Genomic DNA, 18981 nt, shown 5'->3' on the forward strand with positions numbered 1-18981 from the left:
ATATCTTAAACTTTATCACTTTATCTTTGATTTTATCCCACTTATCATCTATTACACTTTTCATGTTACACAGATTTATCACAAAAACATGTTTTATTTAGTCTAATTTCCAGCATATTTTCTTCCATACCTCCCTCTATTATTTGGTTATTATCCAACGTATTCTGTTTGGCTGATTCCCAGCATATTCTTCTCCAGAGCACCAACTATTTTTGGCTAATTTCAATATAGTCTCCTCTAAGCCTACCACCATTATTGGCTGATTTCCAGCATATTTTATCTGGCTGATTTCCAGCATAGTCTCCTCCTATACTCCCTCCATTGTTTGGCTGATTTCCAGCATATTCTCCTCCAACTCTCCTCCTGTTTGTTTGGCTGGTTTCCAGCATTTTATTGGCTGATTTCCAGCATATTATGTTTGGCTGATTTCCAGCATAGTTTCCTCCAGGACTCCCACTCTTGTTTGGCTGATTTCCAGCATAGTTTCCTCCAACTCTCCTATAATTGTTTGGCTGATTTCCAGCATTTTAACTAGTTTCCAACATATTTCCTCCGAGTCTCAAACTCTTATTTAGTTGGTATCCATCCCTCTTATTTTAACTTCCTCTTAACATATAATTATCTATTTTATGTCAGTTTCCAGCGCAGTCTTTCAAATTAATTCTCAATATATTTCATAATAATCATCCTTTCCAGCATATATTAAATTAAATCACAATTTGTTGCTAATATCTGTGTGTCTGATAGTTTGTTCAATAAAACCTTAATCCAGCATAATCATCAATCTAACATTTGTTTGCAAATTAAAATTAAAACATATTACATCAAGCAGTAAATTTTTCTTAAAGTTGTCTCACAGTAATATATACTCTTCTTTATTGTTTTAACCACCTGTATATCATCCTCTATTTTAATTGCCATCTCTTATTTTCTATTTTTATTACTCCAGAAACCTTTCTGTTTTTATCCAAAAATCATGTATACCTTTAGGCTTTTAATCTTTACATTTCAGTTTAGTTACATTTAAAATTTATTACTTTATTTCCTCCTTTTCTTCCTTTTTCTATCTGTCCATACATGTTCCATTTCAAAGTTCATCTGTTCAAGTTAAAAAATTCTGTATGTTCCTTTAATGCTTTTATAACGTCTGTTCCATGTGTAATGCATCAACTTCCTGTCTTTTTTTTCCTGCGCCACACCTAATTTTTTTTGCCAAGCTTGTTAATTTCCATTGTCAAATGTCCAAAATATTCCTTCTTTCTTCTTAAAATTATCTGGGACAGAATAGAAATCTCCAAAGTCCATAGATCTAATGTTAATTTCAAAGTAATCCAAAGTAAAAAGCCATTTAAAATGTTTCTTTTTCAAACGGAAAGAAAAATATCTTCAATCCACTTTCCTGCTTAGTCACCACAGACTCCATGGCAATTTTGTAGCCATCCGTCTGTCTGTCTTCATTAGCTTCGTTAACTTTCAAAGGTGTAAACTCCCAAAGAGACATTTCTCCAGTCCGTTCCAAATAAAAGCAAAGTCAATTTACTGAGTTGTTAAAAGCCAATTCTTCCAAGCCAAATTTAATAAAGCAAAGTCTATTTCGGGTCTTCATTTCCATTTTTTTTTTCCTTTTCAATCTTCAAGCCCCACGGCTCTGTAGCCGCTATTTGAAGTTTGGGGTCTTTTTTAAAAAAATCCAAATATATGTGTTGTTTTGCCTGGGTTGGTGTCACTCACCCGGCTTCGAGATACTCGCTCTCTATTCTTCTCCGCTTCTCCTCCTCTCCTCCAGCACGATCTTTGTTCCCAGTTGCCGCAGTTTCGGGACAGCCGCCATGGCTGTCGTTCCACTGCCGCTAGTGTGAAGGGAAAGCCTCCGGCCCCGAGGAATCTGCCCGTTCCTCTCACCCGCCCAAGGGTCCCTTCTTGTCCCCCTGTCCCTGCAAGACAGGGGAGGTCCGCAGACCTGTCGGCGGCAGCTTAGCAGACAGGCTTTTGGCGAAGCTCTGCAGAGCTCGCCATTTCCCCGTCTGTGTCCCTGCGGCACCAACCGGAAGTCCTCGGGTTTTAAAATATTTATTGATCATTTCTAAAAGAATAAAGGGGGATGATGTGATTGAAAAAGCAAAAGGAGAAAAAGAAAAATTGCTGATACATAAATCTAGTATCAGTAAGTGGACAAAGGAATTACTGAAATTGCATAGTTAATACTTAGTGTATTGTTGATGAAAAATTAATCATTAAAAAGTACATTAAATTATTTTAACAATATGAGAAAGGACAATTTGTTGAATGAACCACAATGTCAGATTTACACATTCATTACTGTCATAATCATATACAACAATGACTATGTTTTTAACACCATGATAAACAAACAGACAAACAAAGCGGAGTATAGTTTAGAAATATGTTTACATAATTTAATTTCCAGACGGACAGCAATGTTTAATGCATTGCATCAAAACCAAAAAGACTTGCAGGATTTAAAAGATTATGGCATAAACTTAAAACTTGGCCCAGACAAGTTTTTTTCAACTTGTAAAACAATATCATTTTCCTTTTCTTGAGGAGATCACGAGACTTCACTCTGGCTTCAATTATGTCAAACTGTGTATTTGGCAACTGAAAGCTATTCAAAATAATTCCCACAATATTGTTTTGAGAAAAAAGACTGGGATTTATCTTCGCAGTTTATGTAGTTGTGGCTTTTCCATGTTGGTTAACAGATTGAGCTGACTATCAAGAAGCCCTGGTTTTCAATCTCTGAAACAGTTTTCTAACTTCTAGGTGTGTAACAAACTTTTTTTTTAAAAAAATGCAAATATTTAGGATAACAGTGCTTATCCATACATCCTTCTTCTTTGTGGTGGTGGGTAACAGTACTAATAACCTTTATTAAGAAGGCTATACTCGTTCTACATTTAGAAAAACAATGACTCTCAATATTAATTTCTCTGAATGTGACAGTTTAATTCTCTGCCCTCATATGCTTTCATATGCACCTAGATGATGGAATATTCTCAGAATAGGATGAAAGGCTAGAAAAATTCTTTTGTTTGATCCAAAGTGGGTCTTCTTAAAATAAAGTTTTGGATTATTGCAATGCTCTCTACATAGGGCTGTCCTTGAAGACCACCCAGAAACTTCAACTGATCCAAATTACCACAGGGCACCCAATAATGGGGGCTATAGGTTTGTCCATATACTGCCTCTGTTGCACAAAATGCACTGGCTTCCAGTTTCTTTTCTGGTACAGTTCAAGGTGCTGGTCATCACCTTTAAAGGCCTAGATGGCATAGGGCCAGGCTTCCTGCAGGACGGCCTTTCTCTAAGGCAGGGGTCTGCAACCTTAAACACTCAAAGAGCCATTTGGACCTGTTTCCCACAGAAAAGAACTCACTGGGAGCCACAAAACCTGGGTGGGCGTGGCCAACTTGACATCACTCACTCCCAGCCAGTCACATGACACACAAACCAGCCACACTTACCCAGGTTTTGTGCCTTCTGGTGTTACCTTAGGTAATCACCCTTACCTTCTTAGGCCAGGCGAGGACTGACTGGGAGGGGAGGGTGAGGGGCAGGGCCAGCCAGTGGTGGGTTCAGCGGACAGGGAGCCACAGCAGGATGAAAGAGCCACATGCGGCTCCAGAGCCGCAGGTTGCAGACACCTGCTCTAAGGACATCTACGTATCCTACCAGTTCAGATAGAGTGGACAGGCTCCTGGTCCCTTCTCTTAAGTGCTACTGTCTTAAAGGACCTAGCAAAAAGTGACTTTTTCTATGGCAGCCCCTGCCCTATGGGAAACTCTGCCCCCTGACGTTCAGCAGGCCTCTATCCTCCATGCCTTTCATAAAGCTTTTCCCCAAGCCCTAGGACAGTGATGATGAATGTTTTCGGCACTGAGTGCCAAAAAGGTCGCACGGAAACGTCACGAGTGCACTCGCTCGTCAGGGCTGTGCTCCGGAAAAGCCAAACCTCCGGATTCTAGCAGGCATGCATGCCCGACGATCAGCTGGCTGGCACACATGCCCAGGCTGGTTTCCGGCACTGCCACATGCGTGAAGGGATCACGCTCCAGAAAAGCCGAACTTCCAGGTTTCTAGCACACATGCGCACCCGACAATCAGCTGGCCAGTGCGCATGCGCACACCTGTTTTCAGCACTGCCACGCGCCTGAAGGACAGTTGATCATCACGTGTGCATGTTTCCAGAAATCCGGAAGACAAACAGGCAAGGCCGCGCATGCCAGGCAACATGGCTTCACGTGTCACTTTGGGCACGCATGCCATAGGTTTGCTATCATGGCCCTAGGATAAGATTGGATAATTACACATTACAAAGTTGACTTAGCACCAGGTCTTCATTGTTTTTAGTATTTTAATTTACCCTTTATAGTTTTAATAAGGTTTTTTATATACTGTTTTAAATTTTGATTGGGAGCTGCCCATAGTTGGTTAAAAGATGGACAACTAGATAAATGCTTTAAATAAACAAATAAATCTCCAATTAATCAGAGTTTGCCGTAATGTTCCAAAGCAGGAAGTTATGGTTCCCAGCTTATGATGTTCAAGTATATGTTCAATTCATTTGACTATTATGTTTTTTAATTGAGCTGATAACTATGCTATAGATAAATTTTTTAAAAAATATTACTAAAATCTTCCTGATTTGCTTGCTCATGTTGCAAAGGTGGAGCAAATAGCATAAACAATGAAGCAACCCACATGCCATCACTCTACATGAAGCAGTTTGATACTTCCAAAGCATTGTATATTTTTTAGTTGTCACAATCCTTCATGGCAGATCTGGGCATTTTACGGCCCCTGGGCCACATCTGGCCCTTTGGCTGTCCCTATCCAGCCCGCTTGAGATCAACCGGAAATTAGAAATCAAATGTAAATAAGATGTGGCATGTATTCTTAGCAGTAGCAGCTAATCAAAACCATGTAATTTTCTGCTTTTTATAAAAGTGATAAAATTAATATTGAGCAGAATTAAGTTCAGCCTGTTGGTTGGCCCTCCACAACAGTTCCAGTTTCTCATGTGGCCTATTGAGAAAATTAATTTCCCACCCGTTTTGTGGTTTACAGCTGTTAAGGATGACTATAAGCTATACAATAATCGCGGTATATGTGTACAGACCAGTGGACGATTAGATCCTTTAATTCTGCAGAAATACTTGCAAGATATTTCTTCCCTTTTAAGGATGTAGAAGTAATGCCATTGGTTGAAAATCAAAAGGTTATCAAAAATAAAAATTCTTATTGATAAAATTGTATTATAGTGAATGTAAATAAATTCTGGGTTAAAAGCTGATAAAGTAAATTTGAAGTCTATTTTCTTAGCATCAGTACTTAAATAAAAGGAAATAGTTATCTGACACCACAAAAGATCAAAGTCCAATTTTGAAAAGTGAAAACCGCAATGAAATTTATTAGCACTTAACTTACTCTGTTAAAACGCTTGGCTTGAAACGTATGACCATTTGCACAATAGAGCTTTCTCCATCTCCGTGCACCCCTACGATAAATAGATTCTAAGGAAAAATAAATAAATTTAAGTTAAACTAGTAATTATGACAAAACAGACAAAGCTGTACATTTCATCACTATCTTCTAATTAAGCAGAGCCCTTGTTCAAGAACTGCCTAAATCAAGCTTCTATGTACAGATTTCACAAAGACTGAATAAGCAAATAAGAACAATTTACATATAATACTAAGAAACAAGAAAACAGATATATTGAAAACTAACAGTGTCCTCATTAATATGGGCTTTTCCTGGTTTTCATATATTAAAAAAGTTAAAGCTAGCTTAAAAGGTTCAGATAATATTTTAAGATGTTTTTTCTCTTTTTTTACAACTGTAATCTCTTGATTCGGGTTGGGGTTGGGGTGACTGAATGGAGCTGAGCTTTTCCTGGCCAGATGCCCTTCCTGACGCCTACGTGGAGTTCGCAGCAGATATTTTCTCTTTGCACCCTGATAGAGAAACTTCTGTCGCTGCCTAGGATTGAACTTTCAACCTTCCAAGTAGGAGGCGAGAGTCTTCACCTCTAAGCCATGGCACCATTCAGATAATATTTTAGGAGATTATCTTGGCAGAAAAGCAAGTAGGCTTTGGATCAGGTCCATCCACTCTATACATCAGTTAATACTTTAATCATCTGATTCAAAAACAATAACCTAAAACAGGTTTGTACACTACCTTCTGTGATTTTAAGCAGGATTTCCACCTAATATCTAGGAAAATCTTTACTGCAGAAACCCAAAGTCACAATACCAGTCTCATGGGAAAGTGTAACTTAATATGGTATCTCTTCGAACTGGAAACTAAGTTAAACAAGAATGCATCCTTATCCCATTATTATTCTATTTTACACCAAGAGTGGGGTATTTATCCATAGAGAAACTCCTCCTCAAATTAGCTAATCTCCACCCCCATAACAACACTGGTATATAGAAGATGCAGTAGTTGCATGGTAGCCCTCAGGAGGTCTAAAGGAGGGGTGTCCAATCCTGGCCATTATAAGACCTGTGGACTTCAACTCCCAGAATTCACCAGCCACTAGCAAATACAATAGCTCATCTCTAATGCTTTTTTCTATCTGCTTTCTGAAATGGGTGCATTTAAAAGCACTGAAATTTCTCAATTGTAAATAGGCCAGAGCTATTTTATAAATACAAGCTGTTGCTTTTTATAGGAAAAATAATTCTCTCCTATCTCAATTTATCACTCAGAATTGTACTAAAGCCTGAAAATAGATGTAATATGAAATTCAGTTTTTCTGTTGGATTTGGGGGGAAATATTTATATTTTAGGTCTTCTATGGCGAACCCATTATGGACTATTGGTAGTCCTTATGACCACAATTCAGACTGGAATTTTGGTCTGTGGTCATACCAATGTGAGACACCAATATGTTTGACTGTTCTTACAGTGCTCATTCAGTGAATCATGCAGTCATTAAACCCAAATCATGCAGTTTTAAGTCCGAATCCCATAGTTATTAGGCAAATCACTCGTTTGTTAAGCAAATCCATACTCCCAAATGGGCATTCTTTGCCAGAAACCGACAAAATGTATAGCAAATCACATAAATGCAAGCTGGTTGCCAAGCAGCAAAATGCAGTCATGTGACCGCAGATACGTTTGCGCATTGCATGACATTTTACGATGGCCACTGTAAATTTGAACAGTCATAAGTTGAGGAATACCTGTTTTCTTTTTTTGTTTGATCCACTTTTATTTCCATTTAAAATAAGTAATTTCAATTTATAAAAATAATGCTGTCATATATTCCATTTACAAAGTCTATATCATAGCATCAATTTAAATGGTATGGCTGTGTTACTTATTAACTTTAATATACTTACTATCTTCCCCTGGACAGGGCATTCCCGGCCTTTCTGGTACACAAGGAAATACTAGAAAGGAAAGTAGTAATAGTAGATTAGTCATTAATTCAAAGATGTCAGAAGCAACAATAATAGCATACAGTTAGATTTATATACCAGCTCATAGTGCTTTACAGCCCTCTCTAAGCAGTTTACAGAGACAACATATCACCCCCAACAATCTGGGTCTTCATTTTACCAACCTTGGAAGGATGGAAGGCTGAGTCAACCTTGAGCCTGTCAAGATCAAACTCCTGGCAGTGGGCAGAAACAGCATGCACTAATTCGTTCTAACTGCTGCGCCAGCACAGCTCAGGGTTTGATGCATCATTAAAGAGGATGAAAGATGCATGAGCAGGCCTATCAAACTGGTGGCGCACGGGTCGGATATGTCACGCACAGGTCATGCCTACCCTGGCTCTGGAAAGGCAAAACATGTTGCGATACATCATGATCCAGCCCGTGATGCGATTGAGTTTGACACCTGTGCCTTGGGGGAACTGAAAAATCACCTGAAAATTAATTTAAAATTTTACAGTATCTAGAATTACATCGTTCTAGTATCATACTGTGTTTCCTGGAACCCCAAGGTTCTGTGAGAATCATCCAAGGGTTCAACATGACAATTTCTGTTCACGCTGTGTGAAATGTATTATTGTAACATTTTGCTTAATAAAATGTATTATAGGAAATGATTTATCAGTGGATTATACACTGATTGTACACTGATTTTTCACACTGAAAAGGGTTCCTCAGGTATCTCGTTTGAAGACCATTGCTCTCGACCAAGAATGGACAATTAATTTTCCCAAGGGGTCGCATGAGTAACTGGGATAGTTGTGGAGAGACGAACCAATAAGGCTATAAAGATGCATAGGCATTCATTCACCCACATACATATTCATGCACGCATTCACATACTATATTTTTTAAAAAGTCATCAAATAAAAGCATTCCATGTGGGCTGGACAGGGATAGCCAAAGGGCCAGATGTGGCCCAGGGGATGTAAAATACCTAGGTCTGCTCTAGACCATCATATATACAATGCAACATGTCAAGTAGCAATCTCCAGTATTCTTTTTAAAGAATTTATTTGAGTTATTTTATGAGTTCATCCAATAAAATCAGTAATCACAGTAGCGTTAAGGAATTGCACAGATTGTTCTGTCTACTACCACCCGATTACAAAGATGAATAAAATCTAGAATTATTGCTAAAGAGAAAACAGTTTCAAGCATCTTCATTTTGTTGAATCACTTTCTATTCAGGAAGGAATTATCTACCTGTTCCACAATATTCACCTCTATCTCTCTAATCTTTGGAGAGACACAGGTGGAAGAATGAGATTATACCATGTTACCATGTATTAGAAGTTCAGAATCCTTATTTAATTCATATAGACGAAAAGCCTCTTCCAGTTCCAGCTGGGAAGAAACAGTACATGGATCTCCTTAAAAAAAAAAGAGGCAATTCAAGTTTAGTTATTTTTACTTAACCACATATATTCCCTGCCACAATCCAGACTGCCAGATGCTTTTGTCATATAACTAAATTTAAATCAAGATGTTTTTTAAAAAAATTTTTTTCCAGAAACATATAGCCACAGACGAGCATAATTTCCATCAATATACTTTCTTTAAAGTTCTCACTCTTGCCATTTCATAGGGTAACTGCACAACTTAAACAAGGAAACTGATGAAGTATTTATTTTAGAAACATTGTTCTTCAATACTAGATCTGTTATTGCAATACACACCCTTATTTCTGAATAAAATAAATGTGCACCAACCTGTTGCTACAATTGTATTTGTTTTATAAATTGATTAGTGTGTCAGACTGGATATTTCTATGAGAGCGTCTCATGACAGCACTATTTTTTATTTAGAAAGTTTTTAGGTTTTAGATTCTCAGAGCTATATTAATGCTTCCGTTTTATCAGTTTCACAAGATGGGCATGGAATTATGAATGAAAAATCCATCAAAAAGATCACATGATTCATTCTTCAATGGTCAGCAATCTCTCTTGCCAGCAACCCTTCTTCTCAGGAATATTTACCACATGGTAAGTACTAGTGATGAACTTTTAATTCTGTTTTTCTCCACGGTCCCTGACCATTTTTGAACTTAAATCTTTCTCTGGCCGCTTCCCCTCTTATGCCACATTCAGACCTGTTTGGTCCTTGGAAAGTTAGCCTTCCAAAAGATGGACCTAATCCTAAATCTCTTTCCCTAATTCATTTCTGATTTGGGAAGAAATCATAACCCTTTCAGAACATTTAGAGATTTTTTAAATTAATGTATCATTTTAATTTTGCACATTAAACTGACTTTTTGAATTTTCAGTATTTTTTTCAGTCCTTATTCCTTAATTTTTAAGAATAGTTTGTCATATTTTTGTGAAACAGTATTTGAAGCATATATTTCTTCTTCATAATAATTACTTTCTTGCACTTTTTCTCCTCACCATTTTCTAACAACAATGTCTTACATCTTATTCTCTGGAGTGCTGGTGCTACCAGCTGTAATTTGAACAAGCAGAACTTATGGTCCTCGGAGTTCTGCCTATCACAGCATTCCAGCAGTCATATGATGCGAACCAGGCACCCAGTACAGTTACGACATTCCAGAAGGTTGCCATTTGCAACCTTCGCTGCTGGCTTCTGGGAAACATGAGTCTATGAGGAAGCCAGCAGGAGGCCCTTATCACTAAGTGTTGTATCTTATGAGTCATGATGAATGTATTTATGATGACAATGATCATGATTTTTCACTTATATCTTTTATGTACACTGAGAGCTTATGCACCAACGACAAATTCCTTGTGTGTCCAATCACACTTGGCCAATAAAGAATCCAATCCAATCCAATCCAATCCAATCCAATCCAATCCAATCCAATCCAATCCAATCCAATCCAATCCAATCCAATCCAATCCTATCCTATCCTACCCTATCCCTATCCCTATCCCATCCTAGGCAACCACAAGCCCTTGCACTTAACTCTGCAGGATTCACTTAACAATGGCAACCAAAAGTACCAGGACTGCCATTACTAAGTAGTGCAGTTACACGATGTTATGCTTTGCAACCGTTGCTTAGTGTAGTGGTTCTCAACCTGTGGTCTGCAGACCCCTGGAGAAGGCAATGTCATTACAGGGAGTCCACGAAGGCTTTTAGAAATGCTTTGATTTAAATCTTGAGTTAAGTGTCTATGGAGATTCTCAGTCCTCCAGGTCATGGTTGTCCCAAAGGTGTTTTTTTCAAGAGGTAACTTCCTTGTTTTTCTTTGAAAACGTTTTGCTTCTCATCCAAGAAGCTTCTTCAGCTCTGACTGGATGGCGGGGAGTGAGTTAAGTCTTGGGGTTAACTCTTGAGTTAAACCTTGGGGGGGTCAGTGCTATGGTCCAGGGCTACAAAAGGTATTTAAAAAGGGATCTCTGGTGAAGAAAAGGTTGAGAACCACTGGCTTAGTGATTAAAATTCCAGCCCAAATTGCCATTGTTAAGAGCTACCTTAGGTTTATATGGCTGCCTAATTTGCAAAAAGCAATTTGCAGTAATTTACAGTGTGAAGAAAGATGAAAATAAGAAGTTATTTTTTTTTAAAAAAAAAGGATGTATAAAATAATTTTTAAAAATACAACAAGAGAGTCATTGTCATAACCATAACAACAAAAACAATTGATGCCAACCAAAACATTCAAGGGTTTACATTTTACAAAGGTACATCCCATGACTTGGCTCAAAGAGAAAGAGTTAACCCTTTAGGGCCTTGAGGAAGGACAGAAAGATAAATGCCCTCTGAACCTCGGTGGTAATGAAGTTCCCCAGAGCAGACACTGACACAAAGAAGTCCACAAGTCTCACAACGTAATATTGTTGCCTAAAGTGGGCATGCATCTAAAGCAGGGGTCTCCAACCTTGGCAACTTTAAGACTTGTGGACTTCAACTCCCAGAGTTCCTCAGCCAGCAAAGCTCTGAGAGTTGAAGTCCACAAGTCTTAAAACTGCCAAGGTTGGAGACCCCTGATCTAAAGCTCTGCTAGATTTCATGGGCTAAGCAGAAACGAATCAAATAGTTTGTGGATGTTAAACATTTTATTTCCTTTGCTTACTTTGGGTGTTAGTGGTATTTTTTGTTTGTTTGTTTGTTTGATGAGTGTAGGCCTATACCTTGAGTCCTTCCTTCCAATGTATCCAAATGGCTCCTGCGTTTAAACAAGCATTTGGACATTCATTTGAAAGATATTTACCATTCAAAATTCAAGGATTACATTTCCTTCTTTGCAGCCCTTAAAAAGGCCAGCTAATGCATGCACTGAAGCACCTAACATAATTAATTGCAGATTTTTTGTTTGTTTTTTAAAAAGAACTTATATTAGGACTTGTTTAGAGAACCTGTTCTTCTTCAAGCAGAACTACAGAGCAATTTAAAAAAAAAATACAGTGCTAATACAAGAAGCATGTTCTCAAATATGCCTTGAGGGCATTTAATGCCTATAATCTTCCTGGAATTAATGTTTATTTTCTTTAACAATACTTCTATGCATGCCAAAGTTTAAAACTTTCCTGTTCTATCTAACCATCGTCACAAAGTCCTCCCTGCTATCATCATGTAAGTAGCTGGAAAAAGGGTTAAATACTGAAATAGCTAAAACTGGATTTCTAACTCTATAATATATTCATTATATTCATTGAATATAATGAAACATGGTCAATAGACAAAAAAAAATGCAGATCTAGAATTAGATTGCTGTAAGTGGCCAGCAGGCTACTGATTCCTACCTGTATCTCACCATACCTTTTAAACAATTAAATATAGTACAGGTAGTCCTTGACTTACAACCATAACGGAGCCCAAAATTTCCATTGCTAAGCAAGATAGTTGTTAAGTGAATTTTGCCCCATTTTACGACCTTTCTTGCCACAGTTTTTAAGCAAATCACTGTACATCTTAAATAAGTAACACGGTTGTTTAATGAATCTGGCTCCCCATTGACTTTGCTTGTCAGAAGGTTGCAAAAGAGGATCATATGACCTTGGGACACTGCAACTGTCATAAAGATGAACCAGTTGCCAAAAAAAAATCTAAATTCTGATCACATGACAATGGGGATGCTGCAACAGAAGTGTGAAAAATTTCACTTTTTTCAATGCTTCAAATGCATTGTTAATGCTTTTAACTTCAAATGGTCACTAAATGAATGGTTGTAAATCAAGGACTATGAATATTATTCACTTTTAAGATTCCCTCTCCAGTATTCTGAATTAAGATAAAATATCAGGAAGTTTACGCTGCAGGTCACTTGGAATGAAATACAATAAAGAACTTGTCTTGCCACTTTCCAGTTCAATAATTTTATTTACATCTCTTTCCACAGTTAATGCCTGATATTTTTACTCAACTGAGCTTGACCAGCTACATGAGCTAGTACTTTTGGAGTTTTTGGCCAGTCTGCAGGACAATCTTTTTTCTATGAATCAACTGGAAATGTAATAAGACGCAGTCAAAAGCATTTGAGAGGAACAAGAGACATATAAATTTCCACATGTTCTAAAACAATTACTGTATTCTTTTTCAATATATTTCCTACATTATTTGAAAGTAAACTAAAGCAGGATAAGCAAATTAACTATGTATGAAACAGGGAAGCCTAAATTCTAATATTCTTTTCTCGTTTTTCATTTCAAACATAAAAAAACAGTTATCCGTACAACCGTAATGAAACCTAAAGCAATGCAAATATCATTTGATAACCCTGATGCTATTATAAATTTGAATCTAGAGTCAAGACCAAAACCACAAAACCACAAAGTGCCTTGTGACTTTTTACAGCACTGCAAAAAGTTACAGAGGCACTTGACGGAGCATGCTAATAATTTATGAAATAGTTTTATTTTGTACTAACTTACCTTCTTCGTCAATCCATTTCATAGTGAATAACTGTTCATTATCGAAGGCGCACATGTCTCGAACTTCATTACATAGTCCCTCAAAGGAGATAGAAGGCTCAAAATAAGTTATCATAATGTCCCTGAAAAGAATACAATGAATAGACTATTAATTCAGAACGGAACATCCATCTGTCACTGTATCTATTTTATTTGCTTCTAATTGATCAATTTACATGCAACTGCCTATATGTTCAAAACAACTTCATGCCAATTTAAATGTGCATGAGCCCCTACTTTCTCTAGAAACAAAATGTATATAAGATTTATTTATCCATTCCTAGTATATATCTCCAAATCCAAGCAGACATGTGGTAGTTTAGAAAACAATCATCAAAAACATGGATAACAGTTAAATCTTCCATGGTAAACACGAATATGTCAAAACAACTAATGACTAACCAAAGCCTCAATAATATAGGTAGTCCTCGACTTACAACCATTCGTTTAGTGACCGGTTACAACAGCACAGAAAAGTGGCTTAGGACCATTTTTCACGCTTATGTGAAAACCACTGCAACATCCTCAGGGTCACATGATCAAAATTCAGTTGCTTGGCAACTATATATAAATATAGTTAATACATATAAATACATGAAATAAATAAATAAATAAATAAATAAATAAACAAACAAACAAACAAACAAACTGGTTCATATTTATGACGGTTGCGGTATCCCAGAGTCACGGTTTGCAACCCTCTGACAAGCAAAGTCAATGAGGAAACCGGATTCATTTAACAACCTTTTTGCTAACTGAGCAACTACAGGGATTCACTTAACAATGGTGGCCAAACTCACTTAACTGTCTCGCTTAGCAATAGAAATTTTGGGCTCCATTGGGATCGTAAGTCGAAGACTGCCAGTACAAGAATAAATTACAGTGCGGCTGAAAATGAAAAATATGTAAAATGACTTTGAATCAAACAGTAACAGGAATTAAATATGCTAATTCAAAGGAAAATATAATGACAACAAACTACAGGTAGCCTTTGACTTATCACCACAATTGAGCCCAGAATTTATGTTGCTAAGTGAGAAATTTGTTAAGTGAGTTTTGTCCCACTTTACGACTTGTCTTGTCAAGTTTAAGGGGATTGTTACAGTTGTTAAATTAGTAACACAGTTGTTAAATGAATCTGGCTTCCCCATTGATTTTGCTTGTCAGGTGGTCACAAACGATGATCACATGATCCAGGGACACTGCAACTGTCATAAATATGAACCAGCTGTCAAGTATCTGAATGTAAATCACGTGACCGTATAGATGCTACAACGGTCATAAGTGTGAAAAACTTTTCCAGTGCCATTGTAACTTTGAATGGCCACTAAATGAACTGCTGTAAGTTTGTTTTTGATTTTTTTTTGCAAAACTTCTGTCTTCAGTCATTTTTGGATTGTTAAAAGAAATGGAGGAGCAGTCTTTAGAGATTCTCAGTCATCCAGGTCATGGTTGTCCCAAAGGTGCTTTTTCAGGAGACAACTGGGCTTTTCTTGTTTTTTCTTTGCTGTCCGCAAGGAATATAAATCCTTCCATTCCCCACTATCCTATCAGAGCTGAAGAAGCTTCTTGGATGAGAAGCGAAATGTCTTCAAAGAAAAAACAAGGAAGTCCAGTTGCCTCTTGAAAAAGCACCTTTGGGACAAAATGGAGCCAGCCTTGATTCTATAGGCCAAAGGGAGAAAAGCAACCAGGAAACAATTCCTGGTCTTCGTTCCTCTCCCTTCGTGAAAGTGGGCATGACCAAAAGCTCTTTCTAGGAAGTATTTATTGGACAGGCTAAAAGGTGGATTCTGCAAGTACCTAAGAGCAGGGCCATAAGGGATTGAGACCAAAAACAGCACTCTGCTTTGCCTAGGGAACTCTACAAACAACCAGAACAGGGACTGAGAGGCAAATTATGGCTCTTGGTTGGCTAACATTGGCCACTAACAAAGTCACACTGCCTTTTGCATTAATCGCTGCATCCAGGGTGGTTTCAAAGGCAACCCAGGGGTGAAATCCAGCAGGTTCTGACAGGTTCTGGAGAACCGGTAGTGGAAATTTTGAATAGTTCGGAGAACCGGCAAATACCACCTCTGACTGGCCCCAGAGTGGGGAGGGAATGGGGATTTTGCAGTATCTTTCTCCTGGAGTGGTGTGGGAATGGAGATTTTGCCATATCCTTCCCCTGCCACGCCCACCAAGCCACGCCCACAGAACCGGTAGTAAAAAAATTTGGATTTCACCACTGAGGCAACCCTGTACAAAATGCACTGCAGTAATCTAATAAAAGTGACGAAAGCGTTATTCCCATTGTGATTACATTGTTAAAGAGTTTTTTAAAAAAAAAAAAAACAAGGGCATAATAAGAGTTTAGAAATATTTTTAAAATAGGCCACTCCTCAATGAATTCTTCTGGCTAGGACTCTTTTAAACTTGAATCACCACCATTAGTTAAAAGCCATGTGTAATAAAAGGCTCAAACTTACAAGAAGATAAATACGGTTCTACGGCATTTATGGTGAAGTTTCCGGACGTTTCATTATTGATGAACTCATCACAATAAAAGTAGGTTAAAACCAAGAGTTACCATATTTATGGCCTAGCTTATCCACATTCTTCATGATTCTTGGCCAACAGATAATGCAATAAAAACACTGAGGGTTTTGCATTACATTACAAATAGTCCTTGACTTACGACCACTGTTGAGCCCAATATTTCTGTTGCTAAGTGAAACATTTTAAGTGAATTTTGCCCCATTTTACAACCTTCCTTGCCACCATTGTTAAGTGAATCACTGCAGTTGTTCAGTTAGTAACACGGTTGCTAAGTGAACCTGGTTTCCCCATTGACTTTGCTTGTCAAAAGGCGGTCGCAAAAGGGGATCACATGACACCCCCGGGACATCGCAAATATGAGTCAGTTGCCAACCATCCATATTTTAATCACGTGACCATGGGAACGCTGCAATTGTTGTAAGCATGAAAAATGGTCATAAGTCACTTTTTTCACTGGCATTTTAACTTTGAAGGGTCACTAGATGAACTATTATAAGTCAAGGACTACCTGTACTTTGTCTTCTCAATAGCAATACATTTAATTGCATCTGGAAGTCTCCTTCCACCAGGTGTATAGACATATTGGTGAATTAAATTCTTTCTTTCCCTCAACAGTACCTCAGTGAATCTTCATTCAATTCCTAATATAAAATAACGGCTTGATATATGGCCCCAAACTACACCATTGTTTCTGCACTTTTGTAGCCATACATTAGAATTTAGCCACAGAAAAGCTTATTCTTGCCAACGAAAACAAGCAAGGAAAAAGGAGTCAGGAGAAGAAATGAAGTTTATGGTTATACAAACAATTTACAGGCCTACAGTTAAATCTGAACATGCTAAAACATTTCATGTAATAAACTTCAAATTCCCTGTTTGTTTTACTGTTCAAGTTAAAGAGAATAACCTATTATAAATAAGAAAATTAATAACTCAAAAGATCTTCAGAAGCACGTTCAATAATATTTTCTAGACAGAAAAAACACATTGTTTTTCAAATGTCATTAATCTTAATCAACTTTTTCTTCTTTTTTCTTCATCAATTACTGCCCATGTTTAAAACATAATTCAACAAATACTGTTTTGCGATTAAAGGTTTGTCTACTTTGGTTTTTCTCTTAAAAATAAATAGGACAGAGAGAGTAAAGAAAAGGTATTCCTCAACCTTTTACAGGCATGACACCTTAACTGTGACTAAGTATAATTCCAGTTAGCTAACCTGTTTATGCCAGACCATGAAACAACTCCCTCTGACTCATTTAAACTCCAGATGTAATAGTCAGCTGCGGATACATTAACTTTTAACATTTACATAAAAGTTAACAGAGCATCAGAGAGAACAAAACCACCTCTCTACATTATTGAACAAATGATATAATTTGTTCAGTGTTTTTAGCAATCTATTTAAGAATCGCCCTGAAATGTATAAAGTTCACCAGACATTTAAATAGCAATAGCATTTAGATTTATATATTGCTACATAGTGCTTTACAGCTCTTTCTAAGCAGTTAACAATGTCAGCATACTGCTCCCACCAATCTGGGTCCTCATTTTACCAACCGCAGAAGGATGGAAGGTCAACCTTGAGCTGGTCAGGATCGAAGGAATCGAACTCCTGGCAAGGTGGACAGAGTTAGCCTGCAATACTGCATTCTAGCCACTGCACCACCATTGCTCTTAAATGAAACACACACAACAGCTGGCATGGCTTAAACAGATCTTCATACATATGAAAGTTTAGATCTATGCCAAAATACAAATTATATTAAGTATTAATTAGAATGGGAGTTAGTTTAGATACTAAAACAGTATCTAAACCATGGATATCCACACTGAGTGAAGAGGAATTCTCTTTAGTCGTATATAAACAAAGGATAAACAAATATCCTTTTTTTAAAAACATTTTTTACGTTCTTCTGGGGTCGCATTACTAGCTATCCAGAGCCAGACATGGCCTGCAGGCCACGGATTGGACACACCTGATCTGAATTGTGTTTAGTATCAATAGCTAAAAACAGGAGACAAACTGCTTTTCTCTTTTCATCAGTTAAGAGAAGGCAAGCAGGCAAGAATCAATATCTGGGAAAGACAATCCAAAAGCTTAGGGAATAATAGTTTTGTGCCTATGTCACTTCCTTCAATAAAGTTAAGAGACCATCTTTTTATGAGCACTAGAAACTAGCTATCAACAAAAGGAATTCACTGACTGAGATTTCTTACATACAATATTTTTATCTCGAACATTAGTTCTTAAAGAACATTAAAGAATAATAGAACATTCTATATTTACTTTGGTTATCATCACCAAACTGGAGTTATGTTCAGAAGCAAGTATGTTTAAGAACTCTGTGAGATTAATATGTATTTTCCAACTATGCTCCAGCTTTACCTGGACATCCCGATACATGTAATGTTTAAGTTATTTCTTTGAAAACATCTACAGGATGCAAGAGGTTTTTTAATAACCAAAGTCGACTTAGAGTTTTTCCTTTCATGTTCTACTGGCAGTTACTCTCTCATTTAGTCAATCAAGAGAACAGAATAAATATTGCAGGTTTTTCAACATATCAGATTTAACTCTTGCACAAATAGAGCAATGGATGCCTGCATATGCAATTTGCATATGATACAAAGTTGGAATAGACTACTTAAGACCTCAGGCTCAAGATTCAAAAGGATCTTGGTAAGACTTAAACATTGGACCCGATCCAACAAAATGCTATTCAACAGTGAGGGGAAAAAAGGTTCTGCACTTTACGCACAAAAAATCAGATGCACAGGTATAATATAGGTGGTTTGGCAATAGTACTACTGAAAAGGCTCCTGGCAGACCACAAATTAAGCATAACCCTGCACTGCATTGCAGCTGCCAAAAGAACCAATTCAATTGTGGGCTGAATCAACAGTCATATAATGTCAAGATCAGAGGAAGTGATAGCTCTACTTTAGATTGTGCTGATCAGATTGGAATACAGTGCCCAGTCTGGCTCACTGCAATACAAGGAGGAAGCTGAAGACCTGGAAGGTGTAGAGTTGGGTTTTATTATTTATTTGTCCCTGTTTTAATTGATTTTTAATTAGGATTTTCCTTTATT

At 37.4% G+C, this 18981-nt stretch overlaps 1 protein-coding gene across 1 annotated transcript in view; it reads right to left on the bottom strand.

Moving 5' to 3' along the window:
• PRKCI (protein kinase C iota) overlaps positions 1 to 18981 on the bottom strand; it is a 42627-nt gene that overhangs the window by 16349 nt on the left and 7297 nt on the right. The window contains exons 2-5 of the mRNA XM_070944878.1: positions 13307 to 13428; positions 8756 to 8845; positions 7374 to 7424; positions 5449 to 5534 (exon numbers count right to left, since the gene is read on the bottom strand). Coding sequence (XP_070800979.1) covers positions 5449 to 5534; positions 7374 to 7424; positions 8756 to 8845; positions 13307 to 13428 — 349 coding nt within the window. The remainder of the gene's footprint in view (positions 1 to 5448; positions 5535 to 7373; positions 7425 to 8755; positions 8846 to 13306; positions 13429 to 18981) is intronic.

The sequence above is a fragment of the Pituophis catenifer genome, unplaced genomic scaffold (genome assembly GCF_029215685.1).
Source record: "Pituophis catenifer annectens isolate HBS135680 unplaced genomic scaffold, rPitCat1.0.hap2 SCAF_6, whole genome shotgun sequence".
Lineage (NCBI taxonomy): Eukaryota > Metazoa > Chordata > Lepidosauria > Squamata > Colubridae > Pituophis > Pituophis catenifer.